This window comes from Populus nigra, chromosome 4, assembly GCF_951802175.1.
Source record: "Populus nigra chromosome 4, ddPopNigr1.1, whole genome shotgun sequence".
Taxonomy (NCBI): domain Eukaryota; kingdom Viridiplantae; phylum Streptophyta; class Magnoliopsida; order Malpighiales; family Salicaceae; genus Populus; species Populus nigra.
The window spans coordinates 375,595-402,032 of NC_084855.1; the positions used below are offsets into that span (position 1 = coordinate 375,595).

The 26,438-nt window shown below is 35.0% G+C and overlaps 4 protein-coding genes and 1 non-coding gene across 5 annotated transcripts; 2 read left to right on the plus strand and 3 right to left on the minus strand.

Moving 5' to 3' along the window:
* The first annotated feature begins 31 nt into the window (after nucleotides 1-31).
* Nucleotides 32-3,436, plus strand: LOC133692761 (dolichyl-diphosphooligosaccharide--protein glycosyltransferase subunit 1A-like). Its single transcript, XM_062113893.1, has 8 exons — nucleotides 32-688; nucleotides 771-918; nucleotides 1,004-1,180; nucleotides 1,254-1,322; nucleotides 1,470-1,559; nucleotides 2,394-2,552; nucleotides 2,659-2,883; nucleotides 3,101-3,436. The coding sequence occupies exons 1-8, from the start codon at nucleotides 216-218 to the stop codon at nucleotides 3,290-3,292; spliced, it is 1,533 nt and encodes a 510-aa protein (XP_061969877.1). The 5' UTR covers nucleotides 32-215; the 3' UTR covers nucleotides 3,293-3,436.
* Nucleotides 3,437-4,486: 1,050 nt separating this feature from the next.
* LOC133691910 (MLO-like protein 9) lies at nucleotides 4,487-8,265 on the minus strand. Its single transcript, XM_062112534.1, has 13 exons — nucleotides 7,969-8,265; nucleotides 7,601-7,717; nucleotides 7,294-7,351; nucleotides 7,086-7,174; nucleotides 6,769-6,843; nucleotides 6,599-6,687; nucleotides 6,425-6,474; nucleotides 6,285-6,325; nucleotides 6,021-6,194; nucleotides 5,768-5,803; nucleotides 5,615-5,682; nucleotides 5,386-5,446; nucleotides 4,487-5,172 (listed from the first exon to the last, which is right to left on the minus strand). Exons 1-13 carry the CDS (start codon nucleotides 8,179-8,181, stop codon nucleotides 4,819-4,821), a joined length of 1,425 nt encoding a protein of 474 aa, XP_061968518.1. The 5' UTR covers nucleotides 8,182-8,265; the 3' UTR covers nucleotides 4,487-4,818.
* Nucleotides 8,266-12,653: 4,388 nt separating this feature from the next.
* On the plus strand, nucleotides 12,654-12,725 carry TRNAD-GUC (transfer RNA aspartic acid (anticodon GUC)). The gene has a single exon. It is a non-coding gene; the product is annotated as a tRNA-Asp (tRNA).
* Nucleotides 12,726-12,897: 172 nt separating this feature from the next.
* Nucleotides 12,898-17,978, minus strand: LOC133690591 (protein S-acyltransferase 21-like). The gene is made up of 10 exons (XM_062110815.1): nucleotides 17,650-17,978; nucleotides 16,924-17,037; nucleotides 16,686-16,806; nucleotides 16,071-16,267; nucleotides 15,661-15,729; nucleotides 15,507-15,578; nucleotides 15,248-15,376; nucleotides 14,676-14,756; nucleotides 14,382-14,588; nucleotides 12,898-14,032 (listed from the first exon to the last, which is right to left on the minus strand). The coding sequence occupies exons 1-10, from the start codon at nucleotides 17,692-17,694 to the stop codon at nucleotides 13,109-13,111; spliced, it is 1,959 nt and encodes a 652-aa protein (XP_061966799.1). The 5' UTR covers nucleotides 17,695-17,978; the 3' UTR covers nucleotides 12,898-13,108.
* Nucleotides 17,979-19,648: 1,670 nt separating this feature from the next.
* Nucleotides 19,649-25,113, minus strand: LOC133692751 (MLO protein homolog 1-like). The gene is made up of 14 exons (XM_062113883.1): nucleotides 24,988-25,113; nucleotides 24,840-24,897; nucleotides 24,439-24,710; nucleotides 24,218-24,334; nucleotides 23,764-23,824; nucleotides 22,909-22,994; nucleotides 22,678-22,752; nucleotides 22,500-22,588; nucleotides 22,332-22,381; nucleotides 22,207-22,247; nucleotides 21,936-22,109; nucleotides 21,784-21,819; nucleotides 21,563-21,691; nucleotides 19,649-20,279 (listed from the first exon to the last, which is right to left on the minus strand). The coding sequence occupies exons 1-14, from the start codon at nucleotides 25,111-25,113 to the stop codon at nucleotides 19,878-19,880; spliced, it is 1,716 nt and encodes a 571-aa protein (XP_061969867.1). The 3' UTR covers nucleotides 19,649-19,877.
* Nucleotides 25,114-26,438: the final 1,325 nt, after the last annotated feature.

Here is a 26,438-nt window from a genome sequence, read left to right on the forward strand (position 1 = left end):
GCCTGTAAATCATTAGCTTGCATTTTTCTTACTCTTTTACCCTCCTTTTTTAGGTGGAGAATGCTGGTCCTGGTCCAGTTTCTGAGATTTTGCTTACTTTTCCTGAGGTTCAGGCCAAAGATTTGGCATACTTGACAGCGGCACTTAATGAGGGGAAGGGGAAAGGGAGAAACTCAGGGAGTAGTCTCCCTATAAATGTTGTCAATCCAGAGGGAATGCCCCCTTCTCTGACTTGTCATTCAATAACATTACCCAAGGCTTTGGCTGAGGGGGATAGTTTGACTATAGATGTCTTAGCAGTATTTACTCATGCATTACGGCCGTTTCCTGAGGAAATTACGCAAGCTGATATTCAGCTAGTTTTGTTCCAGGATACTGCTCACTATCTTTCCCCTTATGCGGTTAACGTTCAGTCCCTTACTGTTAAATTGCCCAAGGCTAGAATCGAGACGTATACGAAGTTGGAGAATACAAATGTACACGGCTTTGATATCAAATATGGTCCATATCAAAACCTGCCTCCCTTTTCGTATGCACCCGTAGCTGTTCACTTTGAAACCAATCAACCATTTGCTGTTGCTCAAGAGTTGGTGAGAGAGATAGAAATTTCCCATTGGGGCAATGTGCAAGTTACTGAACATTACAACATTGTCCACGGAGGTGCAAAAAGCAAGGGTGAATTTTCCAGGTCAGTTGTTTTATTCTTTTCGTGTTATTATTATGGTGGTGACTGCTATCGTATTCAAATTTTGATTCTTAAAATCCTGCAGGCTTGACTTTCAAGCTAGACCCCACCTTCGAGGTGCGTCGGCCTTCAGGAATCTTGTTGCAAAATTGCCGCCAAGGGCTCATTCCATTTATTATAGGGATGAGATTGGAAATATATCAACATCTAATGTTTGGGGTGATCCTAAGAAGGTAGACATTTTGATTGATTCAATTTTTTTTTGACAATTAGAATAATTGCTTCCGTTTCTAATTCAAGTCTTCTCCTTAATTGCAGACAGAACTATTGATTGAACCTAGATATCCATTGTTTGGAGGTTGGAGAACTACTTTTACTATTGGATATGGCTTGCCACTTCAAGATTTTTTATTTGAGTCAGAGGGAAAACGTTTCATTAACTTCTCTTTTGGCTCCCCTATAAATGATTTGGTCATTGATAATATCATTGTGAAGGTTAGTTCAGTGGAAAACGTTTCCTACAAGAATGTTTTCTTTACTTGGTCTTGACTTTGTTTTCTTGTTGCAGGTTGTTTTGCCAGAGGGATCAAATGATATATTTGCTTCTACCCCATTTCCGGTAAAACAAGGACAGGAGGTATTATAGAGCTAAGATTTATACTGTCTTGTATTCTCATTTCTTATAGCTGTTTTCTTTTTCCTTGGGCATGTTTTCTTCTCTACTTCAAAAGACCGAGGCTATCTACCTTCATTTGATTGTCTTTGTCTTTGTGAACTAATGCAGACCAAAATTTCTCACTTAGATGTTGTTGGTAGACCAGTTGTTGTGCTGGAAAAGACCAATGTTGTTCCTGAACATAACCAGTATTTCCAGGTACTTCTATGGACTCTTTCAATATGTATGAACAGCATTGAAGTGCTAAAGTGTGAACTAAGGCCATTTTTACTACTGTCTACCAAACTTAACTTTATTATGCTAATTATTGAATATCAAGTGAGGGACTAGCTGAAGACTAGAAAGTTCAACACAAATGGTAACAAGAGGGGTATTGGTCCATCTATAGTGTATTAAAAGGCATGGTGGAATGCTTTTGCTATATGTAATTTGGCTTGGTTTTGAGGATGCTTGATTAATTCTTGTACAATTGTAGCATTGTTTTTGTGTTCGAAACATGTGCTTGTGCTCCAATTATTTAGACATATTTCACCAATTTGGAAAAGGCAGATGATATGTTAATCTTGTTGTAATTAAACAATAGCCTACTTGTAGTGTAAGGCCTTCTGTATATTAATGGATTTAACAGATTCATTGATATTTCCTCCTTTATAGTTGTTTTGCTATTTTTTGGAGAAGTTGGGACTGAAAAGTGATGGTAATGTGGCAAGAAATTGGAGCCATTACTGCTTTCTTGTGTGTATTGTGGTGCATGCAGGAGGGTAAACATCGGGGTTTCCCATCCTTTGAGACTTGTAGAGCTCATCTTTTAGACTGATTGAGTTTCTAATTTTCCATTAAGCTGAAATGCAGGACCTAGATTACTTAGATCTCTTCGTGATGGAACTTGGTTTTCCTTGTATTTGATTTACTCAACAATTGAATGTATCCTTCTGTGGATCCAAGAAAAATTAGAAACAAAAGTAGCTTCTGATTTTGGTGCGGTGCAGTGTATTGAAGACTATTTTGAAAATAACCCGGTTTGTATTGCAGGTCTATTACAGGTTCAACAGCCTTTCGATGCTTAGGGAGCCATTTATGTTAATTTCTGGATTCTTCTTCATTTTTGTTGCTTGCATTGTATACATGCATGTAGACATGTCAATCTCGAAGTCCTCTGCTTCTTATTTGGCAAAAATGCAGTGGGATGAGGTAAGTAGGATATCATATGATGTACCCTTTTCAGTTCATTCTGGTGTAATTGTTTGCAAGTGAAAAAACCAACATATACAATAGAATTTGTGATTTCTGATTTCAGGTGCGGGCAACAATTCAGCAAGTCCAAAGTGTCATCAACCAATGCTTATATACGCATGAAAAGCTAGAAGCATCACTGCGTGATCTTTCTAGAACTGGGGATGTTCAAGCTTGTAAAACTGCTCGAAAGACAGCTGACAGTTTGTTGAAAGAGTATTCCAAAGAGTTAAAGCCCTTGCTTTCATTCTTGCAATCTTCTCCTCAGGCTACTCAAATATTACCTAAGGTTTGTCTATCTACTCATCCTTTATCACCAATAGAGGATAAATTTGTGGAATTTATTCCAAGAACTTAACAGCATTTAACCATCACCGAGGACATGAATTGTTACACATGTCAAAACTTGAACGATGTACCATTATAATGTTCTGTTACCATGCTCACCTTCTGTTTTGCTGTGCTTCCACATTCCCCGAATGTAATCAATGCTACTGGTTATGTAGGTGGAGGAACTGGTGGCAAAGGAGAGGGAATTGCAAGAGAGGCTGATAGCGAAGCATTCAACCATAGTGGACTGCTATGAGAAGAAGATTGGAGGAAGGGAACTTGAGAATCGGGTTGCTTCGCAGCAACAGAAAGTTGTAGTTTTGAAGCAGGAGGTTGAAGACCTTCTTGATTACATTGAAGAGATATAGTTCAAGGTTTAGGCAGCCTGAGTATTGGGGTCAGAATTTGGTTATCTAAATTAATACTTGATAAGCTAACTGCAATTTTCTACGGCAATAGTTCACCAAATATAACTTTTACATGATAAATGATATTCGGAACTTTGAGCTTTATATGAACTAATCCTGATCTGCCTTGCATGTTGAATTTTGAGTCTGGCACTAGGGTCAGCTACGGTTATCAGGCAGAAATCATTTAAATTCTTTCTCAGAACTTTTTGTGCGCATTTCAAATGCCAAAATCGTAGCCTAAGTTGCAATTTTCGACCCCTGGTACTGCATTACTATCTATTGATGATGCTCATCAGCTTATGCACCCGATATGCCATAATATAATTGATAATTTGCTTGTATTCTTGAAAGAAGGAAAAGAAATCAAATCGCCATTGGCACCCATTACAATGCATTTAAAAACCAAGAAAAGATAGGTGGAAAATTCTTGAGAAACTGAGCTAAAATGTAACACCTTTTTCTTGACAAGGGGCCTACTGTTGCTACTCTGGATTTATTTGAACATGAAGGGAATGCGTATCATCATCCTTATTTACTGAATCTTTAGTGATTTGATCATAGGTTGGGAATGCGTTTCATCTCCTTATTTGTCTGAATCTTTAGTGATTTGATCATAGGTTGCCTGTTCGCTCGCGTGTGTGGGAGGGAGGGATTATTGGAAGCAATTACGGAAAACATGACAACGTATATGCAAAACCAAATGGAGGAAAAAAATCCGCAAGAACTTCCTGCTGCTCAACATGGCACTCTGACATTCTAAAGAAAACATGGAAAATCTTAATTTACGGATGAACAAGAGAAATGATCAAGATTTACATGGGAGAATTATGTTCTAGTCTTTGTTTTGGTCTGGATTTTGCAAAATCTTGATGATGATTAACAGTCCATTTGTCTAAGCTCTGTATTGAAGCCATGATGATGATGATGATGGCCGCTGGAATCCGAAAATGGCTTACGGTTATAAAACTCCCGCTAAACCCACATCTCTCTATCCACTCCTGTCACTGGAACCACCACTTTGCCCCCACTTGGTTTTTGGTCCACTCTTCTGCCTTTTTCAATCAAATTTCAACCAACAACCAGATTCTTGGGTTCGACCCGGTTTTATAACCATACTGAAAATAACTAACTGCAAAGAACTACTATGATGAATTCAATAATGGGCTTGCGAGAATTGTCTTCCACAAGGTTTACCAAATATAGGACTGAAATATTTGTATTAGTACAACTTGCTACACAAACAAAACTGTTGATAATGTTTTTGATTTCATCTACATGTCGTATGAGGTTCTGGGAACAAATTTTTGTTGCTCCAAATGTGTAGCAACAGCAATCCGGAACCAGCTATGTATTGCCACACCTGAAGTGACCTTGTCAGGAACGTAACAGCAGTATTGTCTGGTATTTCCACTGCTACTGTGTGGGTGTGGGGCCCTTGAGACAAATTTTGTCTTGCGGCTAATATAACCCATCCATAACTATGCTTAACTCAGTAGATCCCGTTGGACAAATGGGGAGCTGTTGTCACTAGGGCGATGCTGATGATTGACACTGAGTTCCACATCCACAGTTGCCGTGATGTTAGCTGTGTGTTGATCATGGGATGCTGCTTCTGCTTCAATATCAGAGAAATCTGGACCTTCAATACGAAATTTATTAGATCGAGGACGTGTGGGGGATGGGGAATGCACGGAGTCATCCGGACTTCCACCCAGAGTCTTTGTCGGGAGCTGATCCGGTTTCCCTTCATTCGTTTTCTTTACAGCCTTCTGATGCCAACTCTTTAGGGCCTTTGAAGTTTGTTGATCGAAGATTGAGCGCTTCATGGTTGATCCCATCTGAAAATTTCAGGCAGGAAAACTAACTTTCAATGCTTTCATGCTGGCGCGGAGAATATAATATCCTGACAGGACTCAGGAGTAGTTGCAGATGGAGCATATTACTATGTTTTGTCTCACTTCTTTTAAGTATTTCTTTCGATTTGCTTCCACATCTGTAAAATGTTTAACCTAACATGAAATTTGGAAAGAAAATGTGAAAAATGAGAATACCTGTGTAACAAGGGCATAGAGTGGAAGTGTGGCATAGCTGCACAGGACTTGGGCTCCCACGCTGAGAATTTGAAACTTTCATTTGGTCATTTTTTCAACAAATTAATACAAATTCTAAGTTCATAACGTTACAGTCAAGCTTTTCTACTTCAGCATCGTATTCAGGATGATGTGTAGGCCTCTGGGGCTGATGCAAAAGAATATGCCTAGGTGCTTCAACATGACTTACCCGAAAGTAACTCTGACGAATATGAGGACTGTATCTTGATTCAAACAAGATTCCTTCCCGAACTCATACTGCAGAAGCAGGAAAATTAATCATAAAAATCCTTCTGTGATCAAAGACAAATACAGTGAGAAGAGGAGAACGACAGGCCATTACCCATGCCCAAAGGAAATATGTTAGCTCAAATGCATTCTGGACAGGAAGAAAACCAAAAAGCTCATTAGAAAAATACCGGAAATCGTAAGATAAAGATACAGGACCATAGAAATTTTTTCTCAAGTATCACTAATTTTTCTTCAAAAGAGACAGGAGGGGATAAGAGAACTAAAATTTGCTGACAGAACTATCTGTCTCGAAGCAAAAGCTTCTCTACTCTGTCATGCGAAGAAAAGAAGGTGCCGTGTGAAACCTGAAAGAGGACAAAGTGGATGAGATAAAGGACTAATTCAGGCCAGGAAAACCAGAAATTTCTGTCAGACACTTGCACAAGTGGTATCCCTTGAACCACAGCATGTCTTTCTTTAATTTCAATAGCCATTTGTGCTATAATTGCTTGTAGTTTTGTTCCAACTGCTAAGGTAACCTTCAACAAAACCCATGGAAATATTAAATGTTTACCCAGTTAAAATAAAACTACACGAGAAGACAAGTCTTTTGTGAACAAATTTCTTACAAATAAAGGAAGAAAGGAAACACAGAACTGAGCCTTCCATCCTGAAAAGTACAAAACCAATAACTAATAGGAAGCCTTGGTTCAAGTTTGATGAATACTACGAAAAGGCTAAACTGAGAAAAGAAACAGGAAGGACTGACCATGAACGTTCGAGAGCAGATTGAGAATTGCAGAGGCCCATAGTAGTGGACTGCCAGGAATGTAAAGATAGTGAATTGGAAACTTACAGAAAGACAGTGGATATATGAAGCAATACTTGTGACTGCTATCTGGACAACTAAATTCATATGTTGAATATAGTTTGACTGCTTTACCTGATTCCAACGACTACCTTGAAATCATCTTCTAATGTTTTTTTGATGTACTTTTGAAAATTAAACTTGCTTCCAGGAGCTAGATGGACCTATAAGAAAAACTCAATTTACTTGCCTATCATACTAATTCAAAATGATGGTTAAAACTTTTGCACCTGTTAGAGACTCACAGAAATGAATCCATGTCGCATGGTCAAGTAATCAGACTTTCGAACGGATCTGAAGAATTGTCGATAAAAGCATAGCTGGAAGGATTAAAAATTCAAGCACAGTTGTCAATACAGAAGCTAAGAACATAGGACTGAAATTAAATTCAAACATTTCAATGTTAAAACACGACATTGATTCAAATTCTACTATGGATAGTTCTATGAAAATGCAAGCATGGAGTTCAAAATTCAAAACTGATGCTAAAACACCAACAATTTATCTAAGCGGACATGAATCATAAGAGAATCTGAGGTGAAAACAGTGACTTCTTTCTTACCGAATAAAAGAGGATTGGAGTTTTTGTCCAGAAACTTGTGTGTCCTCTCACGAATGATGTCTCATGAGTGAGCCTGAATCTTGCAGGATCTGAACAATCAGCACTAACCTCACTAAATTGACAGCTTAAGATCACCAAATTCTTGAAAATAAAACAATGCATGCCTCAATATGAAGAATGTAGAACAGGTTATTAGCATCTAGAATACCATTCATGGCATCATGCTCCCTCCAACTCTCGCGTTCCCAATCCTTCCAATTGCGTATCTGCATAGGTGGGACTATTATAGCTTAAGGTCATGGAATGGAAAAGAAACGAGGTTATCTCCAGCATGGAATGGAAAAGCATCAAAACCCAAACAAGTTGCTGTTCACTTTTCAGAGACCGGTCAGAATTTTCTGAAGATCTCATTCTCACCATGTCCCTTGCATCAGCTAATCAATGGCAAATCAAACTTCAAGGGACAAAAAAGAAAAGAAAAAAACCATTATAGAAACCCAAAATGTACTCCCTACCTTCAATTTTCCAAGCATCATTGTTATGGCACTGTATACCACATGAAATACTGCTAAAAAGAATATGAAGATATGCAACTGATGCAGTCCATCGACAGATATGAGAGGCACTGACCCCTGAAAACACAAATTGATAACCATGAGTTACAGAATAGGATAAGAAAAGGCCAGCATAAGGTCACTTCATGAGTTACAGTTTCTAAACAACTTTGTATTATTCAAAAGGACTAAGGTTGCCTTTAGTTAGTGTCTCACGACAGAAGTGACAAGAACATATTTAGTTATAGGTACGGAGACGGAGACAAAAACACTACCTAATTAACAAGGTTCAACTATTTGACGTTTCCTTGGAAACAAGGCATACTTACATCTTTGCACTCTTTACTTCCACTGTCACCAGCTAAAAATCTATGCTGAGACCATAAAAGCCTGCGATGATTCTCCCCTCCACTGCCAAGTTGTCCTTTTTGACCCTTCGCCGGGCATGGTAACATTGTATTTGCATACCTCAAAGGAATACAGATACCAGCAATATAGCTTTGGGAGAATGTCAGGGTTAGAGATATGAATCCTAAAACCATAAGCTCTGCAAAATTTACCAGAAAAAAACAGAAGAAAATATTAATGGTCCCTTGTAATTCCTTTTTTTTTTTTTTGTAATGATCAACTAGAGAAACAAAAAGATTATAAAAAGAACTGATGAAAAAAATATCAGCATACCCCCTTTAACTTTCTCAAGAGCATCGAATAAAGCAGTGTTGTGTTTTTTTTGGAACCACTGAAATAAATAAAAAAAAGAATCATTATTTTACCAATAAAAAAGGATCAATCATGGAGGAAGAAGAAATGAAATGCATATTTTCTATCACGGAAATCAGAAAATAAATGCAAAACACAAATTAATTTACATAATGTTATGGAATGCAATCGAAATGAATTTGGCAGGCATCAAAATAAAAAAAGAAAAAAGAAGTTAAACAAAAATAATTTATTTACCTGTCCAGTTCTATGAAGAACCTTCTCCAATATGATAGAGACAATAATCATGGCAGCACAAACTGCAGAGACTGCCCATGTCGGTGTCTGCTCGAGGTCTCTTGCACCCGGGGCTTCTCCACCAGCCATTTTCGTAAATTCTAATCTTGAAAGAAACAAAACTCAGACACAGAAACAAAATGCACGAAAATAAAGGATCCCTCTTGATTAAAACCTGTGAACATTAACTTGTAAGAAAAATGCAATGGTTTTCTGAGAGTTTCCTAGATTAATAATAATAATAATAATAATAATAATAATTCATTGGCTATTTCTCTGTTTTCTTTTCTTTTATTGAATTGAGAATTTATGGTGGTTATTATTATTCAATATTTCTTTGTTTGCACTCCTCTTTTCTCTTTTTCGGCCTTAGGTTATCCCATAAATATCACAAGTGTGTAAATATAGTATAATATAAAAAGAAAATAGGAAAAACAAAGTGTATTTTCAGGCACTATATTGCTAATTTAAAAGGGAAATTTTTGCACGAATAGGCCAAGAAAACACTATTAATAAACATCCCTCCTATTGTTGCCATCATTGATTCCCAAGCAGAGGTAGTGTTCGTTCGGTCTAAAAGTAGTGTTTGGTTAGAGACGCCAAGATCATCATGTAGAGGATCTGTGAGGATGTAGTGACTGAAATCCTTTCATGTTTTTCATACAAATCTGTTGTCCTTAGCAAGCACTAGAATCAACTTGTGTCAGATCCTAGGTTTGATACAAATCATTCTCTTCTTTCCTGAGCTACATGGCTTTCTTGCTCTAAGTTCTGGATCCTTACAAGGTTTACTACTGTTCTGTTTCACGACCAAAAGTCCATAAGATAATCAAGCCTAAACAATCCCACAGGAAGTACAGGGCCATCTCCTGAAAAAGATTTTTTGAAACAAACATTTTGTTCGTATTCTCTCTGGTTTCCGTCTTTCTACTCATGACCCAATTTTCATGTCTAGTTTTGGGACTGTACCAGAAAAGATTTCTGCTATCCCAGGTGACAAGTGGAATCTGGGTGTGGCTTGTCCGAGTTTATATATAGAGCTCAAATCTTGGTTTCAGGATAAGAAACTTATCTTTTTCGGATACAAAATTAGGGTCCAAGTAAGTGGAGAAATCCCAGCTTCCAACTGACATGTGCGGCGGATCGATTTTGTAAAGCCAAAGCATCCAGTAGTGGGCTTGGATAAATGTTTGTATTGGGTAAGGCAATGCGGTGACATTATTTTGCATTTGATGTACCATTGTTATGCCTCCAGGATTGAAAGACCAAGATTATGAAGGAGAGTCTAAGCCAGATGAAGGAGAGTTGCATGTGTGCAATATGAAGCCAGAGAAATCGAAGAAAACTGGCATGCCACCAGGTATAATGATGGTTCCGATCAAGATTCAAAAGCTGATGCCATGGATTGTGCATTTGAAAACTTTGGCATCATCAAATACTTGTGTTTACATCCCTTTCATCCCTGCCTTAGCTCCTCTCAGAAGCAGTAATCCTTCTATGTATCTGTGTGCACAATGTGAGGAGGTTGTCTTGAGCAAGAACTTGGCTTCATTGACCAGGCATGCATGGAGTGCTGATCGCTTGTAAAGACTAATTTGCTACTTATCTTATAAATTATTTTTAAGTTGAATAGTTAACTCATATTCTATAGTGATTTACATTCTATACAATGTAATTTGCAAATTTGAGCTCCGATTGAAGAGCTGAGTCCCATTTTTTTTTAGTTCTATTTCTTTTTTTTTTCAAATTGTATAAGAAAAGGCAACGAATTTAAAATACTAGCTTGTTTTATGGCTGTAGCAATTAATAATTATTGTTTTAAATTCATTTTTTCCTTTTTTCTTGTAAATAAATTAATTAAAATCAAATTTTGATATTTAATGTGATCCTCCATCCAATCAGATTAGGAATAGATGTAAAAACGAAATATTTTCTTTTTTTTAAAAAAAATAAGTTGTGCTAAGTTCTTGCCAATCAATGATCAAATCCAACATCTAGTTGGGATCACTGTTCCAAAGAATAATTAATAAATTGATAGAGATTTCATATCAATGGAAAGCCTCCCTAATCTCTATAAAAACAGTAAATACACAAGAATCACAAACAGATCCTTGTGTAACAATAATTTTCTAAATATTCTTCATCAGCCAAGCAATTAGAGTTTCAAATATGAGAGAATTTAGAGTAAATAAAATGAACAAATGCATTTAATAGTGTTATAATTATGAACCAGCGCTAGATAAGTAATAGAAACTAAAGGTATGATAGAGTAAATATTTCATGATGGAAAAAAAAAGTTGTGTTGGTGATTAAAAATTTAGAGACTAAGCAAAATAATTTGTAGCAATCCATAGTGTTTTGTGAGGAAAGATACAATGCTTTCGCTACATCATTTAGCTTTTCTGTTAATAAAAAAAATTACAAAGTTAAATTCTCTACCAACTTAATATTAAAAAAACCAATAAAAATAATTTTGGAAGGAAAAAAACCCATGAGAAAAAACGTTATAGCAATTGACAATGTTTTGTGAGGAAAACTATAGTGCTTTCCCAAATAAAATAAAATAAAAAACCATTTAAAGAAATACTGTAGCAATCCATAGTGTTTTGTGAGAAAAACTACAACGCTTTTTCCATATGATTTAGCTTTATTGTAATTATAATTCTTAACCAACTCAATATTAAAAAAAAATCGACAAAGATAATTTTAAAAAAAATCACAAAAAAATCATATGGGAAAACACTGCAACAATTGACAGTGTTTTAAAGAAAAAAATTATAAAGCTAAATTTTTAATCAGCTAAATATTAAAAAGAAATCGATAGAGAGAATTTTAGAAAAAAAAATAACAAAAAAAGGAGGGGGGAAATCATGTTGGAAACATTGTAGCAATTCACAGTGTTTTGGGATGAAAGCTACAATGCTTCCCTACATGATTTAGTCTTATTTGTAATTGTAATTCTCAAACAGCTCAATATTAAAAAAAAAATTAACAAATATAATTTTAAAAAAAATTATAAGAAAAAAAAACCATGTGGAAAGCCACTGTAGCAATCCACAATGTTTTGTAAGGAAAGTTACAGTGCTTGATTAAGCTTTATTACAAAGTTAAATTCTAACCAACTCAATATTAAAAAAATAAAATCGATGAAGATAATTTTGAAAAAAAATATTACAAAAAATAAAAACACAAAAGAAACTGGAAAAAAACCATGTGAGGAAAATCTGTATCAATCCATAGTGTTTTGTGAGGAAAAACTTGTATTTACTTGTAATTGAAATTCTTAACCAGCTTAATATTTAAAAAATAAAATTGACAAAGATAATTTTAGAAAAAAACATAATAAAACAGAAAAAAACCATGTGGGAAAAAATATTGTAGCAATCCACAGTAATCTGCGAGGAAAGTTACAGTAATTTCCTCACATATTGTAACTGTAATTTTTAACCAGCTAAATATTGAAAAATAAAATAAAAAAAGATAATTTAGAAGAAAATCATAAAAAAAACAAAAAAAAATAATGCGGAGAAACACTATAGCAATCAACAATGATTTAAAGAAAAAATATTACCAAACTAAATTCTTAATCAGCTCACTATTAAAAAAAATCAACAAATATAATTTTAAAAAATAAAAAAATTAAATAAAAAAATTATGTGGGAAAAAACTGCAGGAATTCACAGCATTTAAAAAAAAATTACAAAGTGAAATTTTTAATCCGCTCAATATTTAAAAAAACAAAATCAACGAAAATAATTTAAAAAAAAAACAAAGGAAAGTTGAAAAAAAAAAAGTAATTTTAGAAAAAAAAAGAAAATAAAGGAGAAAGTTAGGAAAAAATGACAAAATAAAAAAAATAAATGCATTGTGACAAAATACAAAAAAAATAAATGTATTATGGATTATTGTTGTAATTGTTTTATACGTGTAGGAATAGTATTAGTTAATAGGGATGCCAAATAAACCACATTCTTTTAATAGGTTTTATGTTTTAATTGAGGAGCATGTATCCAACCGTGTCGTTGTAGTATAGTGGTGAGTATTCCCGCCTGTCACGCGGGTGACCCGGGTTCGATCCCCGGCAACGGCGATTTTAGCTTCCCATTGTCTTCCCTCCTACTTTTTTCATTTTGGAAAATGATGCCTAGAAGAGATTGACTTAGTTTACCTCCATTAGCCTTGGCCTTGCCCATTTACATCCAAAGCAGGAATGCTTGATCATTATCCACCCATTCAGTCAAGACAAAAACTTGCGAATGCCATTATAAATAATCATAGAGTAGACACAAGTTATCAGCAATCAATTTATGTTGCTGTAAACCCTATGTCCTTCGGCGATTGCATTAATTATGGAGGTTAGCGAGAGCAGAGTATCAAAAATACTGCACAGGAAAGGAAAGTGGGAAAGTTATTGTAAAGAACCTAATTCTATGCATCTGGAAAAACAAATCACTGTTCTCTCATTTTAGTGCTCTAAGGAGACCTAGATGAATACAGGTTTTGTTGGGAATCGCTTGGGACAAACACAGGAAGTTGGCCGCCCCTCTGTGATCTGCCCTGCTGAAAATGACTCGAGGTAGATCCTCTATCCTGGCTCAGAGTCAGTGAACTACCAGTCCTCCCTCTGCTTAGCTGCTCATTGACAAGGGGACCACCAAAAAATATAGATTGATCTGTGTACAAAAGCTCTGTTCCCCGAACCTGGGATGAAGAACCAGCACCTCTTGTAGAAGAGACAAAGCGTCCAGCTTCTGGATCCCAGTAAACAGTTGTTCTCATATTCTCTGCTGCACCTAAGTTTCTTCTCATGGGAATTTGGGCAGCATTCTCATGAGAAGGATTCCCATCTACTTCACTTTGTCTTGCTGACCAAGGAGATTCATCTGCTGAGGTTTGATAAATGGGGTTGAAGTGGTCTCTGTTTGAAGTTTGCCGCTGTATTGGAGAAGTGGCAAGATTGGAGACATTAGCACTGCTAAAATTGCCAAGACTCTGATGCCATGATCCAATGTCATCCCTGCTAGCATGACTAGCATTGCTGGCTGGATATGAGTTAGTCATGGAAGGAGATAGACCTGGCATCACTGCTCTAGCATTTTTATTTTGAAACCCTTGATCAGTACTGATCGGACTGCTCCTTCCACTAAAATTGCTACTGGACAAATGATCAGCATCATATGGGTTATATCGAGAACCTATGGGACGTAGCACAGATGATGATGCTCTAGCCTTTGCAGCTGCTTTAATAGCCTCACTGGAATCCAATTTAGCAAGTTTCCATGCACTGATTCGAACTGGACGCTGTGGTAACTTTTTGGCTTTGTCAGCTTCCTGTATTGCATCTGGATCAACTGTGGATGGTAAGCGTCCTCTCTCCAAATGTGGAATAATTTCATCCTGCTCATTGACAACCCAAAGCTAATCAAATCCCAACCTCATTGTTAAAGGTTATGAGAAGGGAACACAAAATACCAAGGGATATAATTACTACAAGCAGTGCACATAGCAAACTGTAACAAAAAAAGAAGCAAATTCTGCCCTTATTCTGTTTTAAGTTCTTCAATAATGGAATAAAATAATGAATACTAATTGTAGTTGAAATCTTCCTTTTCAAAGACAATTCTTGCAGTCATAATTTCACGCAGTAGTTACGAGAAAAGAGAAGAATCAAGCTATGCTTAAGTCTTAAGTCCAACATAGGCAACACCAACTTTTCACAGTAACTTCATTTGGATGGAAGTGGTACCTGGTGGTCCATGAAGATTCTTGGAGGGGTACACCAAGCACCTTTAAATTGCAAACTCATTCCTATAGAGCTTCTTCCGCTCACTGCAGTAACAGCTGAACTGGTTGGTGAAGATGGCAGACTTTGCTGCTCTCCTCCATCTACAGATGGTCCAGGTGGTTCACTCTGAGTTCTCATGGCAACTACATACTCATATGTTGTGATACCCTGCAACAATAAAAAAATATCACCAATTGCATATTACAGTGGAGGCAAACATGGTAAGAGAGGAGGCAAGGCAATTTATGAACGCACCTTTCGAATCAGAATCAAGTGGAAAAAAAATAGTTCCCCCAGAGGCACAGTGGCAAGCAAAGATAGGAATGTGCACAGGGCCTGGATCCATTGTTAAGTTAACATTATAGAATACAATAATATAGCATTAACAAAGAGAAACTTTATTGTGGTAAAAGCCACAGCATACTCCAGTCCCATCCAAATCATACATGTATCTACAGAAATGTGCAAAACAACAAAAAAACAACTCAATTTTACCAAAACAAAAATTCCACAATTAAGATCTTTGTAAAGTTTTCATGCGTAATATACTAGAGTAGCAGTATGAACTTAGCATCTGTAAGGACCAATTTATCATTTCTTCAACAAAACCCACACCGATGATAATTTTCTGCAATCTGTGTCCTGTTATAAATAATAACAATAAGAAATGCACATTTGTCTCTAACCTAATATGTTGATCACACAAGTAACAACAACCAGACAATGCTTGTTTATAAAATTTGAAGTACCTTTCCAATAAACATAATCAAAATACTATGTTTATGTAGACATCTTGTATAAATCAACAGAGAAATTGGGAAGCATACCACTACTGTTGCAAAAGGGGGGCGTGAGAATCCAATGCCAAGTTTCTCCACTATTTGATGATCCATGGCCTTTCTATCTACAAAGCATCGAACAAGGACAGCAACACCAACTCCGAATTCAACAACAAGCTGACAGACAGACACAAAGGTAAACAAAGATGAGAAAGCATATTTTGTTTGGATCTGGTGAAGGTATCTGATGCAAGAGAATTATGATGCAAGAGAATTATGAAACAAATAACAAACTCGGAAATTTTACCCAGACAAGGCTTGTTGCCATAAGGGAAACAAATGTGATGTAGTTTTTCCTCCCTACACAATTGTTCAACCACTGCATCATAGAACAGATATTTCATAAAGCCCAATATTGCGGAAGGGGTAGGAAACAACAAGGATAAACATCTAAAACTCACACGACAGTGATGATCAAATCCATCAACACATTTGTCACAACTTCTGCAATGTTTGCTGAATTTGCGTACCTGGGAAAAAAAATTCAGCAAACATGATATAATATGTGAGCTTTATTCGAAAAGAAAAGTGTGGAGGGAAAATGAACACACGCTCTCCTACAGAATGTAATTCTTCCCTGCCATTATGGTAATGATTGTTCAACTATCGGTAACTAACTCAATTGATAACCAAGACTTCCTTGATTGGTTGACTTTCTGTTTCCCCTTTTTTATCTTTCCTTCTACCTTTTACCCTTATTTTTCCCTTCCCTTCATTTTTGTGTGTGCATGGTTTGTGGGCAGGGGATTCCACATAAAAAGGAACTCTATCCCAGGCAATCAAAATAAAACCTTATGGAATAAACCTGCACCTCAGCATTGCACAGTGTACAGAACAAAGCATCCTCTCCAGATTCTTCCTGTAGAATATCTTCATCTTTACGGCAATCTTGTTTCACAAGAAAACAGCAAAAGAAACCTCCAAGTCTTGAACACCAACTTGAACCGTATTTATAGGATTTCCCTCCATTTTTTAACCTTATCTTGCTAGGTTCTTCAGCAGAGTTTCCTGATGAAAGACCATGAAGCTTTTATAATTTTGTTGTAAAAAAAGGAAAAATATTACAAAAAAGCTTATATCCTCAACAGAAGTTTCATAACTCCACAATAGACAATATGTTCATTTCAATAAAAAGGTTGAGCAATTGCCCACCTACATCTGTCATTCAACTGAGAAAAACTGATACAAACCAAAAACACTTAAGAAACTCAGTTTGACTTTAGACACTACAATAGCATGATCATCATCATTTCTAGACAAAGTTCCAGAATGCTTCAAGTTTCCTTTCTGAGGGTCCGAGAGGCACATGCTGCTACTACAGTGTTTTCACTATCCATATTATACATCACCAATAAATGTTGACTCCAATCTAAATCTGCAATTCATCGATTTTCTAGTTAGAGAACTGCATGGAAAGTAGACTAACCAGGCAGATCTGTGTCATTTTCTGATTTATGGCCTGCTGTCTCATCAGCTTCTAGTAGAATTCCAGGATCGGCCGGATCAATTGCAGTGCATCGTACATAAAGAATAAATACGGAGAGCGCCTGAGAAAATCAGAAAAGAGGGAAAATGCAATAAGGCAACAAAAACACCCCAAAACAAGAAATCAATCACTAAAAAAAAAAAAAAGAAATGGCAGGGAAGAGCATCATTGTGCTTACCAATACAGAATAAACACCAATAGCCACATATTCATAAATGACCTTCCCAAGAAAGGGAGCGAAAAAGGCATAGAATGCAACAGATAGCACGAAGAAAACTGTAATAGCCACAATCTGTGCACCAGAAACTTTCAACATCAGTACTTTAATTTAACAATAAACAACAACGCTTGTTCACAAACCTCCCCAATATACAGAACCAAAGACCTCAAAACTCATTTGACCAAACACCATCATGCATAAACGATCTATACCATCAACATTTTGCAAAACACTACTAATCAATATCCCCTCATACGATCTTCAACCATTAACATTTAACTTTGTTTTCTTACCACAACAACACAGGTAGGTCCCTCCCTCCCTGGCTTGATTCACCTTGCTTTTCTTAGAAAATGAGCAACGTGAGTGGAACAAGATTATGCAAATTACGGTAACGCGAGGTCACATCAAGCCATCTCAACCACACTTGGCTCAAAAATCCAAACTTCAACAACCCATTTATCTCATAAACCAAGCCATTACTAATAAAAATATTACCTTCAAATTTGGACACTACAAAATAGAAACAAACACAAATTTTTATTGGGTTTCTCTCGTATTACAGCAAAATTATCCCACTACAGTAATTTAATGCAAAAAAGAAAAAATTTCCAAATAAAGCCTAAATTTTTACTCATAATCTGGGGAAAAAAAAAACAAGCAAAAAGAAAGAAAGAAATGCACCTGAAAAGTATGAACAGGGAGTTGCCATCCATGTCGCCTAGCCATTATTTAGAAAATAAAAAATAAAAAAAGTTCAAAATTTTCAATTAAATCCAACTACCCTCCAAACCCTGTGACTAAACACCTTATGTAAATCTATGTGCAAGAAAAAAAAATTGAAAACTGCTGCATTTCTTTGTATTCTACAGTGGTTTAGTGAAGTAAAAATGGGTTCAAAGCGGTCATCAATCAGAGAGAGCGAGAGAAACTTGGATGAGCAGGAGGAGGGGGAGAATTGGTTTTAAGGAAAAAGACTGGATTGGACTACACTTTGAGACTGAAAAATGCGTTTTTGTTATTTATTTATTTCAATACTGTTTTTCGGGCAACGGTTTGATTTTAATAAATACTGTATTTGCACTTTGGGTCATTAAAAACCCCTAATTTACAGTAACAATTTACATTTTTTCCTTCTTGTTTTTACAAAATTTCGTTAATGTTTTTCCCTTTTTTTTTTTTGGTTTATTTTACCAAAATTAGGAAGCTTCTGGTCTCTATCAATCCCATAGATGCGTTAGTATTGTATCAATTGTTATGATAATCTATTTAATGAATAATTAAATATATTCAGTGTTTTTTTAATATTCTATTTTTTTTTAATAAACTCCTTTTATTTTGATAGTTTGTTAGACGATGATGATAAAAGAATAAGTATTTGAGAAGAACTATAAGAAAAAAAATGTTTGAGCACAATGTATAGGCTTTGGATTAAAAGTGTATTGGAAGTGCAATTAATAAAAAAGATAGAAAATATATATCTACTATATTCAACATTAATAGCATATAATATAATTTTAATGAAAATATATGTATTATACGTGTATATTTGAGGCATATATAAAACAAATATATCAAAAAATAATTTCAAAACATTATAGAACTTCAAAATGAAGATTTTTGCATCAAATATCAAGATTGGTAATATGGGATTTACATTAGCCATATACCTAATGTTTTCTTACTAAAAATAAGATACAATATATAGTTTTTAGAGATAAATATGTCGTAATTGCTTAAAAGTCAAACACTTATATGTTAGATGTTATATACAACTAAAAATTTAATAATTTTTTTTTATAGTATTTGATTATTATTTTGAAATAAAAAAAATAAAGATAATAATAAAAGATAAAAGATATGTTCCTTGCACTTTCTATTTTAAGAATACAAAAAATTATTCTAGGATTGTTTTAATTTATTTTATGTGTTTGTTTTTATTATCTAACCAAACATGTTATTAAACAAAATCTTAATATGCTTTTATAAAAAAACCCCATGAAATCTTAGAAATAATTAAAATTATATGATCATATTTTATATTTTTACATGGAAAATGCTTGACCTTGAAACTCTTTCTCCTGATGCAGATTAATATGGCAGTGTACAAAATAATATGTTTGTTTGATTATTTTTTTCCCTTTTTTTTTTTTCCATCAAGGAAGAGAAGGGCCAAATGATGCTAAAATTATGAATCAGCCTCATCCCTCTAGAAAAGGGAAGCTTCTTGTAATCATGTAAAATCATAATTATATGTATATGTATATGTAAGCATTTTGACTTAGACGCTTAGCCTAATTGAGCTGTGCTACCTAATTAAGGCAATTAATTAACCATCATTAAACTAATCTATGCGTGCATTTTTATTCACTATGACTGAGATTTCTGCCCAAGATGGTTCCCATTGTTTAATTGCAAATGCTTTCATGATAAGCATTCTAATTATTTATTTAACCTGGTGGGCTCCTGCTCCTTTGATTTTCTGGATACTATATTCATCCACTGTCTCACTAATCCCTTGTCAGATTTTCTGCCCATCTGCATACAACCAAAACTTTACGTCAGATTTACCAGCTCCAAGTTGATTCTTATAACTATTGTTTTTTCAAGTTTCCTGCCAAGTACTGTGATGACTGCATGAATGAAAAATTAAATTGCATGAATAATTAATCGGTACTCTTGATTTCTCACTAAATTGGCATGTTATTGACGATCTTCTGTTTAACTTGATACACAAATCTATCTCTCCATTATTTCCCCCCCCCTGCAATGTTTCACATCTATGGTTAATTCAGCAGGAGTCGATTTACAGATTAGATAGATCAAAAATCGGGGGACAATAATAATAAAGTGGACTTAATGTTAACTATACAAACAACAAGGGTTCATAAAGGGAAAAGGAGAGGCATCCATCAAAGTTTGACAAAAGAAAAGTCAGCACTATGGGCTTCACTTTGTTCTTGATGGTGATCTTGTTTTCTTGACTCGCGCCTATCATGAGGGGAAGCATCAAGCTCCGAGAGCTCAGTATCGGATGCGTAGGACATCGCCGAACTAATGACACTTTCGACATCCGGTTGACTGGGCCTGTACTTGTGAAGCAAATGTATAGGCGATGTACCTCGGCTTGGAGTGGAATCAACACTCATGAACCCTGGACTGGAACCACCTTGACCCATGAACCCTGGACTAGAACCACCTTGATCACCTCCTGATTGTCTTGATTTCTTTCTTAGCTTTGCTGCCTTTTGCCATTTTCTAAGTGCTCTTGCTGTTTGTTCCTCAAATATTGCTTTCTTCATGTGAGAACCCATCTGTTCAAAACGAATAGAAATTTAAGTTGAGTAATTCAAATTTGTTAAGAGTTCTTTAATTAGTTGAAATAGTTGCTTTCACCTGCTAAAAACAAGGGTTATTACCATCTGAATTTATGGATAATTTTATTGCTAAATTCAGTAATAGATTTTCAACAAATTACACTTTTTTTTTTAATATTAGCAACAGATTTTAACAACGGAAAATCCATTGCTAAAAACAATATAAAGTTTGCAACGAATTATCTGTTGCTAATTAAAAAAATAATTATTTAACTTTTAATATAAAACTAAAATTATATAAACTATTGATTACTTTTAATATGATAAAATTTCAACCGTTTAATTTCGCTACCATTGCTAATTCTACACTTGCAGTACTCTCCCCCCACACCCTTAGAAACGTAAATAGAGAACAACAAAATCAACAGCTGAAAATTAATTAACTTCTAGTCTCCTTCATCCCTAATAATATTCATAACTGTAGAAAAATCACCCTCTCTTCATCGATTTGATTTTTTTTTTCCAAACTTTTTATCTTCTTCTCATTTGTCTTCAACATTCCTAATTTTTTTTATTTTCTTATCCTTTATCTTAAGTGTTTCAATCTTTCTCTGTAAACCATCAAAAACACAGACTCATGGCAGCATCGCACTAGATTCATCATTATCAGCACCGAACATCCTAATTTACCCCTTCTCTTTGTAAACGGGTTGGGTTTTACACTTTTTTCTTCAATAATTAAAGTAATTAATTTAGGATTTATGTTTTTTTTTTATTGCAATTTAACTTGCACTAAAAAGTTTAAATCTAACTTTCTCAATCTCAGGTGTTATTATGTTGTGTAGATTCATTTTGCTCACCTATAACTCAAGAACATAGGTAACAATTTTTTTTTTATCGATACTTTGAATAATGGTTTTAAGCTATTAATTCGATAATATAAGGGTTTATAAAATATTTTTATCATGATCTATAACCTAATTATGCATGTTTAATTGAAAATTTATCAAAATCCTCAATTTAATTTTTAGGGTTACAGTTTATAAATTGAATGATTTTAGGCAACTGGACCAATATTGGTAATTCATGTATCTGAAAGAGAATAATTAATAGAAATTATGCATATTTAATTAAAAATTTATCTAAACCATCAATTTAATTTTTAAAGTTAAGGTTCATAAATTGAATGAAACAAAGACAATTGAGAGAGTCATGTTCTTGCGTCCTTGATCAAACATGTTTCTATACTTTTTATATATGTACATTTGAGAATTGCTTACCTGTGTAACCAATGAATAGAGAGGGAATGTTATATAGCTACACACGAACTGAAGGATCAATCCAAGGAAAACCCTTGTCAAAATCACGGCCAGGTTTTCATGGAAACAAGATCTGATCCCGAATTCATACTGCCATCACAAGCCAAGCAAATCGACTCCTTAGTGAATTGAAGGAAAAAATCAAATAATTCAAAGTATTCGAGCCCTCAAAATGTTCTTACCCATGTCCACAAGAAAAATGCCATTTGAAACGCATTCTGTAAAAATGGATCAGCATTAGTAGTTAGTACGTAAACATTCCATATATTTTGAGTAATTAGTTGGTAATTATCGAGTTTAGAATCTGATCAGCAATGGCGATGCATATGTATACCTGGAACAGTGTGTAATGTATCAAGAGGAGAATCCAATGGGGTCGATTAAACCAGAAGAACTTGTTGTTAGGCTGAACCACTGGAACTCCTCTAACAACATGACTTCTGTCTTGGATATCTTGAGCCATTTCCATGATAACTAGTTCAAGTTTAGTACCCACCAAAAGAAGTATCTGCACATTGAGGGCATATAATCAAGAAGATAGATACAACGAACAGATTTTGTTTTTGTAGGAAAGAATTTAATGAATATTTATGTGCATTTCTTACAACTAGAGGCACAACTGTCAACCAGGTGAGCGTGTACCATCCTGCACCGTTAAAGAGCCAAATTATGACCAATCAATACCATCAAGTTCGTAAACAGATCATATGAGAGAGTAAAAGAGGCTCACTGTAGACATTCAACAGCAAAAAGAGGATGGCAAAAACCCACAGTGGCATGCTGTAAAATCATAATAAATGGACTGTTAACATCGAGGCCAAGCTATATACAGTAAAACAGCAGTAATCTCAATCCATTGCTTTGAGCTTAAGCACTAAATATGTTTCGAATAAGATACCTAATGCCCACAACCACCTTGAAGTCATCTTCCATGCATCTTTTGATGTACCTGTGGAAATCAAACTTGCTATTTGGAGCAAAATGCGCCTGCAATGCTATATATCAGCAATCCACTAACTAGACTAGAAACATATTTAGCCTTCAAAACTATAATCAAGATGAAGACGACAACTTACGTTAATAAATCCATGTCGCATAGTCATGTAATCCACCTTCGTTACTGAACCAGTGAATTGCCTGAAGAACGCAACCTGCCAAATAAACAACGTTAAAATGAATACGGACCACCCCGGTAAAGAGCCAGCTTGTTGGATATAGTTTGGCCTGGTCAGGATCTAGATTTCTGCATAGCTGGTTTTTAAGTTGGAGTAATAGAGAACATAAATGGCATAAATTAATAAGCTTACAATCCATTTGATTCCTGGAGCTGTGGAGATGCCAGAGTGACGCCTCACGAAAGAGGTCTGGCGAGCAAGTCTGAATCTTGTTGGATCTGAAAAATTGATAAGAAGGCCCATTAATCATTAAATGTGGGCTCGCAACAGATCCAATGACACATTCACATTTGTTATTTATTGTGTTTTTTTTTTTTTTGGGGGGGGGGGGGGGGTTGAAATTGTTATTTTCTTAAATTGATTTTTTTAGATTTTTAACATCCTCAAAAATGATTTTGAAAAGTATTTTAAAAATCACTTAAATCATAAAGGCATGCAAATCCTTAAATCATGGTTTTGATGCTGCAGAATGTAACGCATGTTATTATTATTATTATTAATGGCTATATATGTCATGAATTATACGTTACATGTAAAGTATTTTAAGATTTAAATATCTAAAAATAAACAAATCTTATTGTGCATGTGTATATAATCAATTAATATAAAATTATTGACTTTAAGTGTGAATTAATTCTATTATACTATACCATTTATATTTGATTAGTGTCTTAATTAGAACAAATAAAACAAAAGGACAAATGTATTTGATTAAAGTGATGGAAATAAATATATAAAATAAATAGATTTTTTAAATAATTTTAAATTGAGTTTCTATATTTTTAAAATAAACAAGGAGACATGTTCATTCTATCTTCACTATCTTTTTTTTTTTTGAAAAGTAATTAAATATTATTCTTTCGTCTAAAGGTAATCAAAGCTTAGAATTCCACGATGTAATTAATCAATATAAATTATACTGTGTGAAAAAAAATGCAGAGGACATCATAAAAACTACTTACAAAAAGAAAATGTAAAAAATATTACCGTTTGTAAACTGGTACTCTATTGAAGAAGTCTCCAGTTCCCAAGCCTTCCATTTCTTCATCTGTTCAACAACCCCAGTTAACAAATTCTTCAGAGACGTCTACCATGAATGAATTCTAGATGCATTACTAGAATTTTAAGAACTATAGCTTATACACATAATATTATTAAATTCAGTCTAATTCAGCATATCATTACAATGTTTAGTCGATCAGAAACCTTGCCTGGATTAAATTTTAAATTAAACAGGTAAGAGTTGACTTAATCAAATATGATTAATTAAGTGAATGAATTTTTGATCCAGTCAAAATTTAGTATGATTATATTTTAAAAAAAGATATTATTTTAATTATTTAAATAAATAATAGTACGAAGCCTAGCTGAGTAGCATTGTGTTGTGTATGTATATATAAATGCATAGAGAGAGCTAATTAATTATGGAATTGAAACTTACTTTTGCTTGCCCCAGTGCCATAGTAACGACACTGTAAAGAACATGAAAAATGGCAAGAACAAATAGAAATATGTGCAATTGGTGCACTCCTGTTTGCGAAATCAATGAAACTTTACCCTGCAACCAAATAAAGAGAAAAAAAGGGATTTATCATATTTCCACCTTCTCCATATTCGTTAATTCTTATCAATTACAAGAAGTTAGCTTTGTTAATTAATCACCTTGGAGCAATAGCCGCCGCCGCCGCCGCCAGCTGCCGCTAAAACTCTGTGAATTGCTACATTTCCGGCAAATGAAAATAGTTTCCTCTTATGATCACCTCCATCATTGCCGTCACCTCCTTTACCACCATTTTTATCTTTATAGTTGTCCCCAACGTAATCATACTTGCAGGGAAGCATGACATTTTCGTATTTCTCAGGGATGCATATCTTTAAGATAGCGCTTGTACCCACAGTAATTAGCAACGATATGAAGCCCAGTAGCATTAATTCTGTAGTGACAAACATATTCGTCAAATTAAACTAAAGAACCCAGCAAGGTGTAATTTTTAATAATTATAGACGCAGCTAAGCACTCGTCACCAAAAATGTTGTTTCTAGCAGGGATTAAAAAGACTTACCAGCTTTAATTTTCTCCAAAGCTTCACTCATGGCCTTCTTATGGCGTTTTTGAAACCACTGTAGTGTGCATCAAAGCACAGGGGAAGTGAGAACAAATTAAAATATAGAGCTGAGCACAGATTTTAAGCCGATGTAAGAATCACTCACCTTTCCTAACGACTGAATCCCATGTTCTATTAGAACAGATAAGACCACAAACACTGCACAAACTGCCGCTACAGCCCATGTAGGTGTGTTTTGCAAGGTCTTGTCTCCGTAAGAACCAGCAGCCATGGTTGCTAGCCAAATTGCACTCCGTTCAAACTCCAAGGCTCCAAGCACTTGGTAGGAAATGGGCAAACTAGAAATATTTCTCGGCCAAATTTATGGAACTGATGACCAATCATGGAAATGGAAGGCGCGCAATGGTCGTAGATTTATGCTTAAGATTTGCCAACAACAACGCGGTTTTAATGTGTAATGAAATTTGTCATATACCTTTTGTTGTTATTACATGAGGCTGAAAATATTGGCTTTGTCATCTGAAATTCCGTCACTTGGACCCCTTGACATGAGCCGGCTGAGTCAAAAAACATTAATGGGATGGATCGAACCATTGTCATGGCTCTACAATGAAATAACCTTCAAAGTTTTGCATATAAAAAGAATACTATAAAAATTGGCTTCTTGCATACAGTATTTTTCATCAATCTCTGGAGACTTGATGCATCATATGTGGTTAGAAAATGCGTTGAAAGAGTCAAGAAACTAGGCAGAGGTTATCATTTCAAACAAATCCACTAAACTAATATCTGTCGTTTTGTGATTTTAATTGTTCAAGATTCGATATAGTTTATCGAATTTATGCTTTCCTGTACTCCGCAATATTGCTAGTGATGTTCTTCCTTGCTGTAGTTGCTTGAAATAGGATTCATGCCGTGTGTCGGAGGATGACATGTGAAGAGAAAGAGTATATATAGTTGTTAGACATGATTCGTAGATTAAAAGTCTTGAATTAACGGGATCATCAGGTGAATTTGGGTTAATCATGTATGATATCAAAATAATGTCAGTTTTTTTTTCTTAGTCTTAGTCAATCAGGTCACGAAAAACTTCACCGGTCTAAATTTATTATTCAGTGCAACTAGAAACCTATTTCGAGTTAAGCTATAGTTCTGAATTTTCAAGTTTAACAACTATAAGAAGAGATGTTTGAGTAATCTGCACCCTGCTGTGCCTTCCGCGCGCGGTCCTCTCCTCTTGTCACAAGCTGGCATTGCCATTTGTTTTGATAGTTCTCCCACAATACAAAATGATGTGTTCTGTTTACTTCCAGGACGTTAGGGCTCTATGCCACTAATTAACGAGTGCTTCATATAGTAACAAATGATTTGGGAGGTGGAAGTACGGATTGTTTCTTCTTGTTGTAGTTTTCCTTTTCTTGTATTTTTTTTTTCCTGAAAATATTGCATGGACTAATTCCTTCCTCGGAAAACTACCAAATGCGATTCTTTATTCGAGACATTGATGCACATGTTCTTCCTTCCTGACCTGAATATTTGACTTGATATTTTGTATTTTCCAGTGATCTCCACCATGTACAATGGCTTTCCCTATTA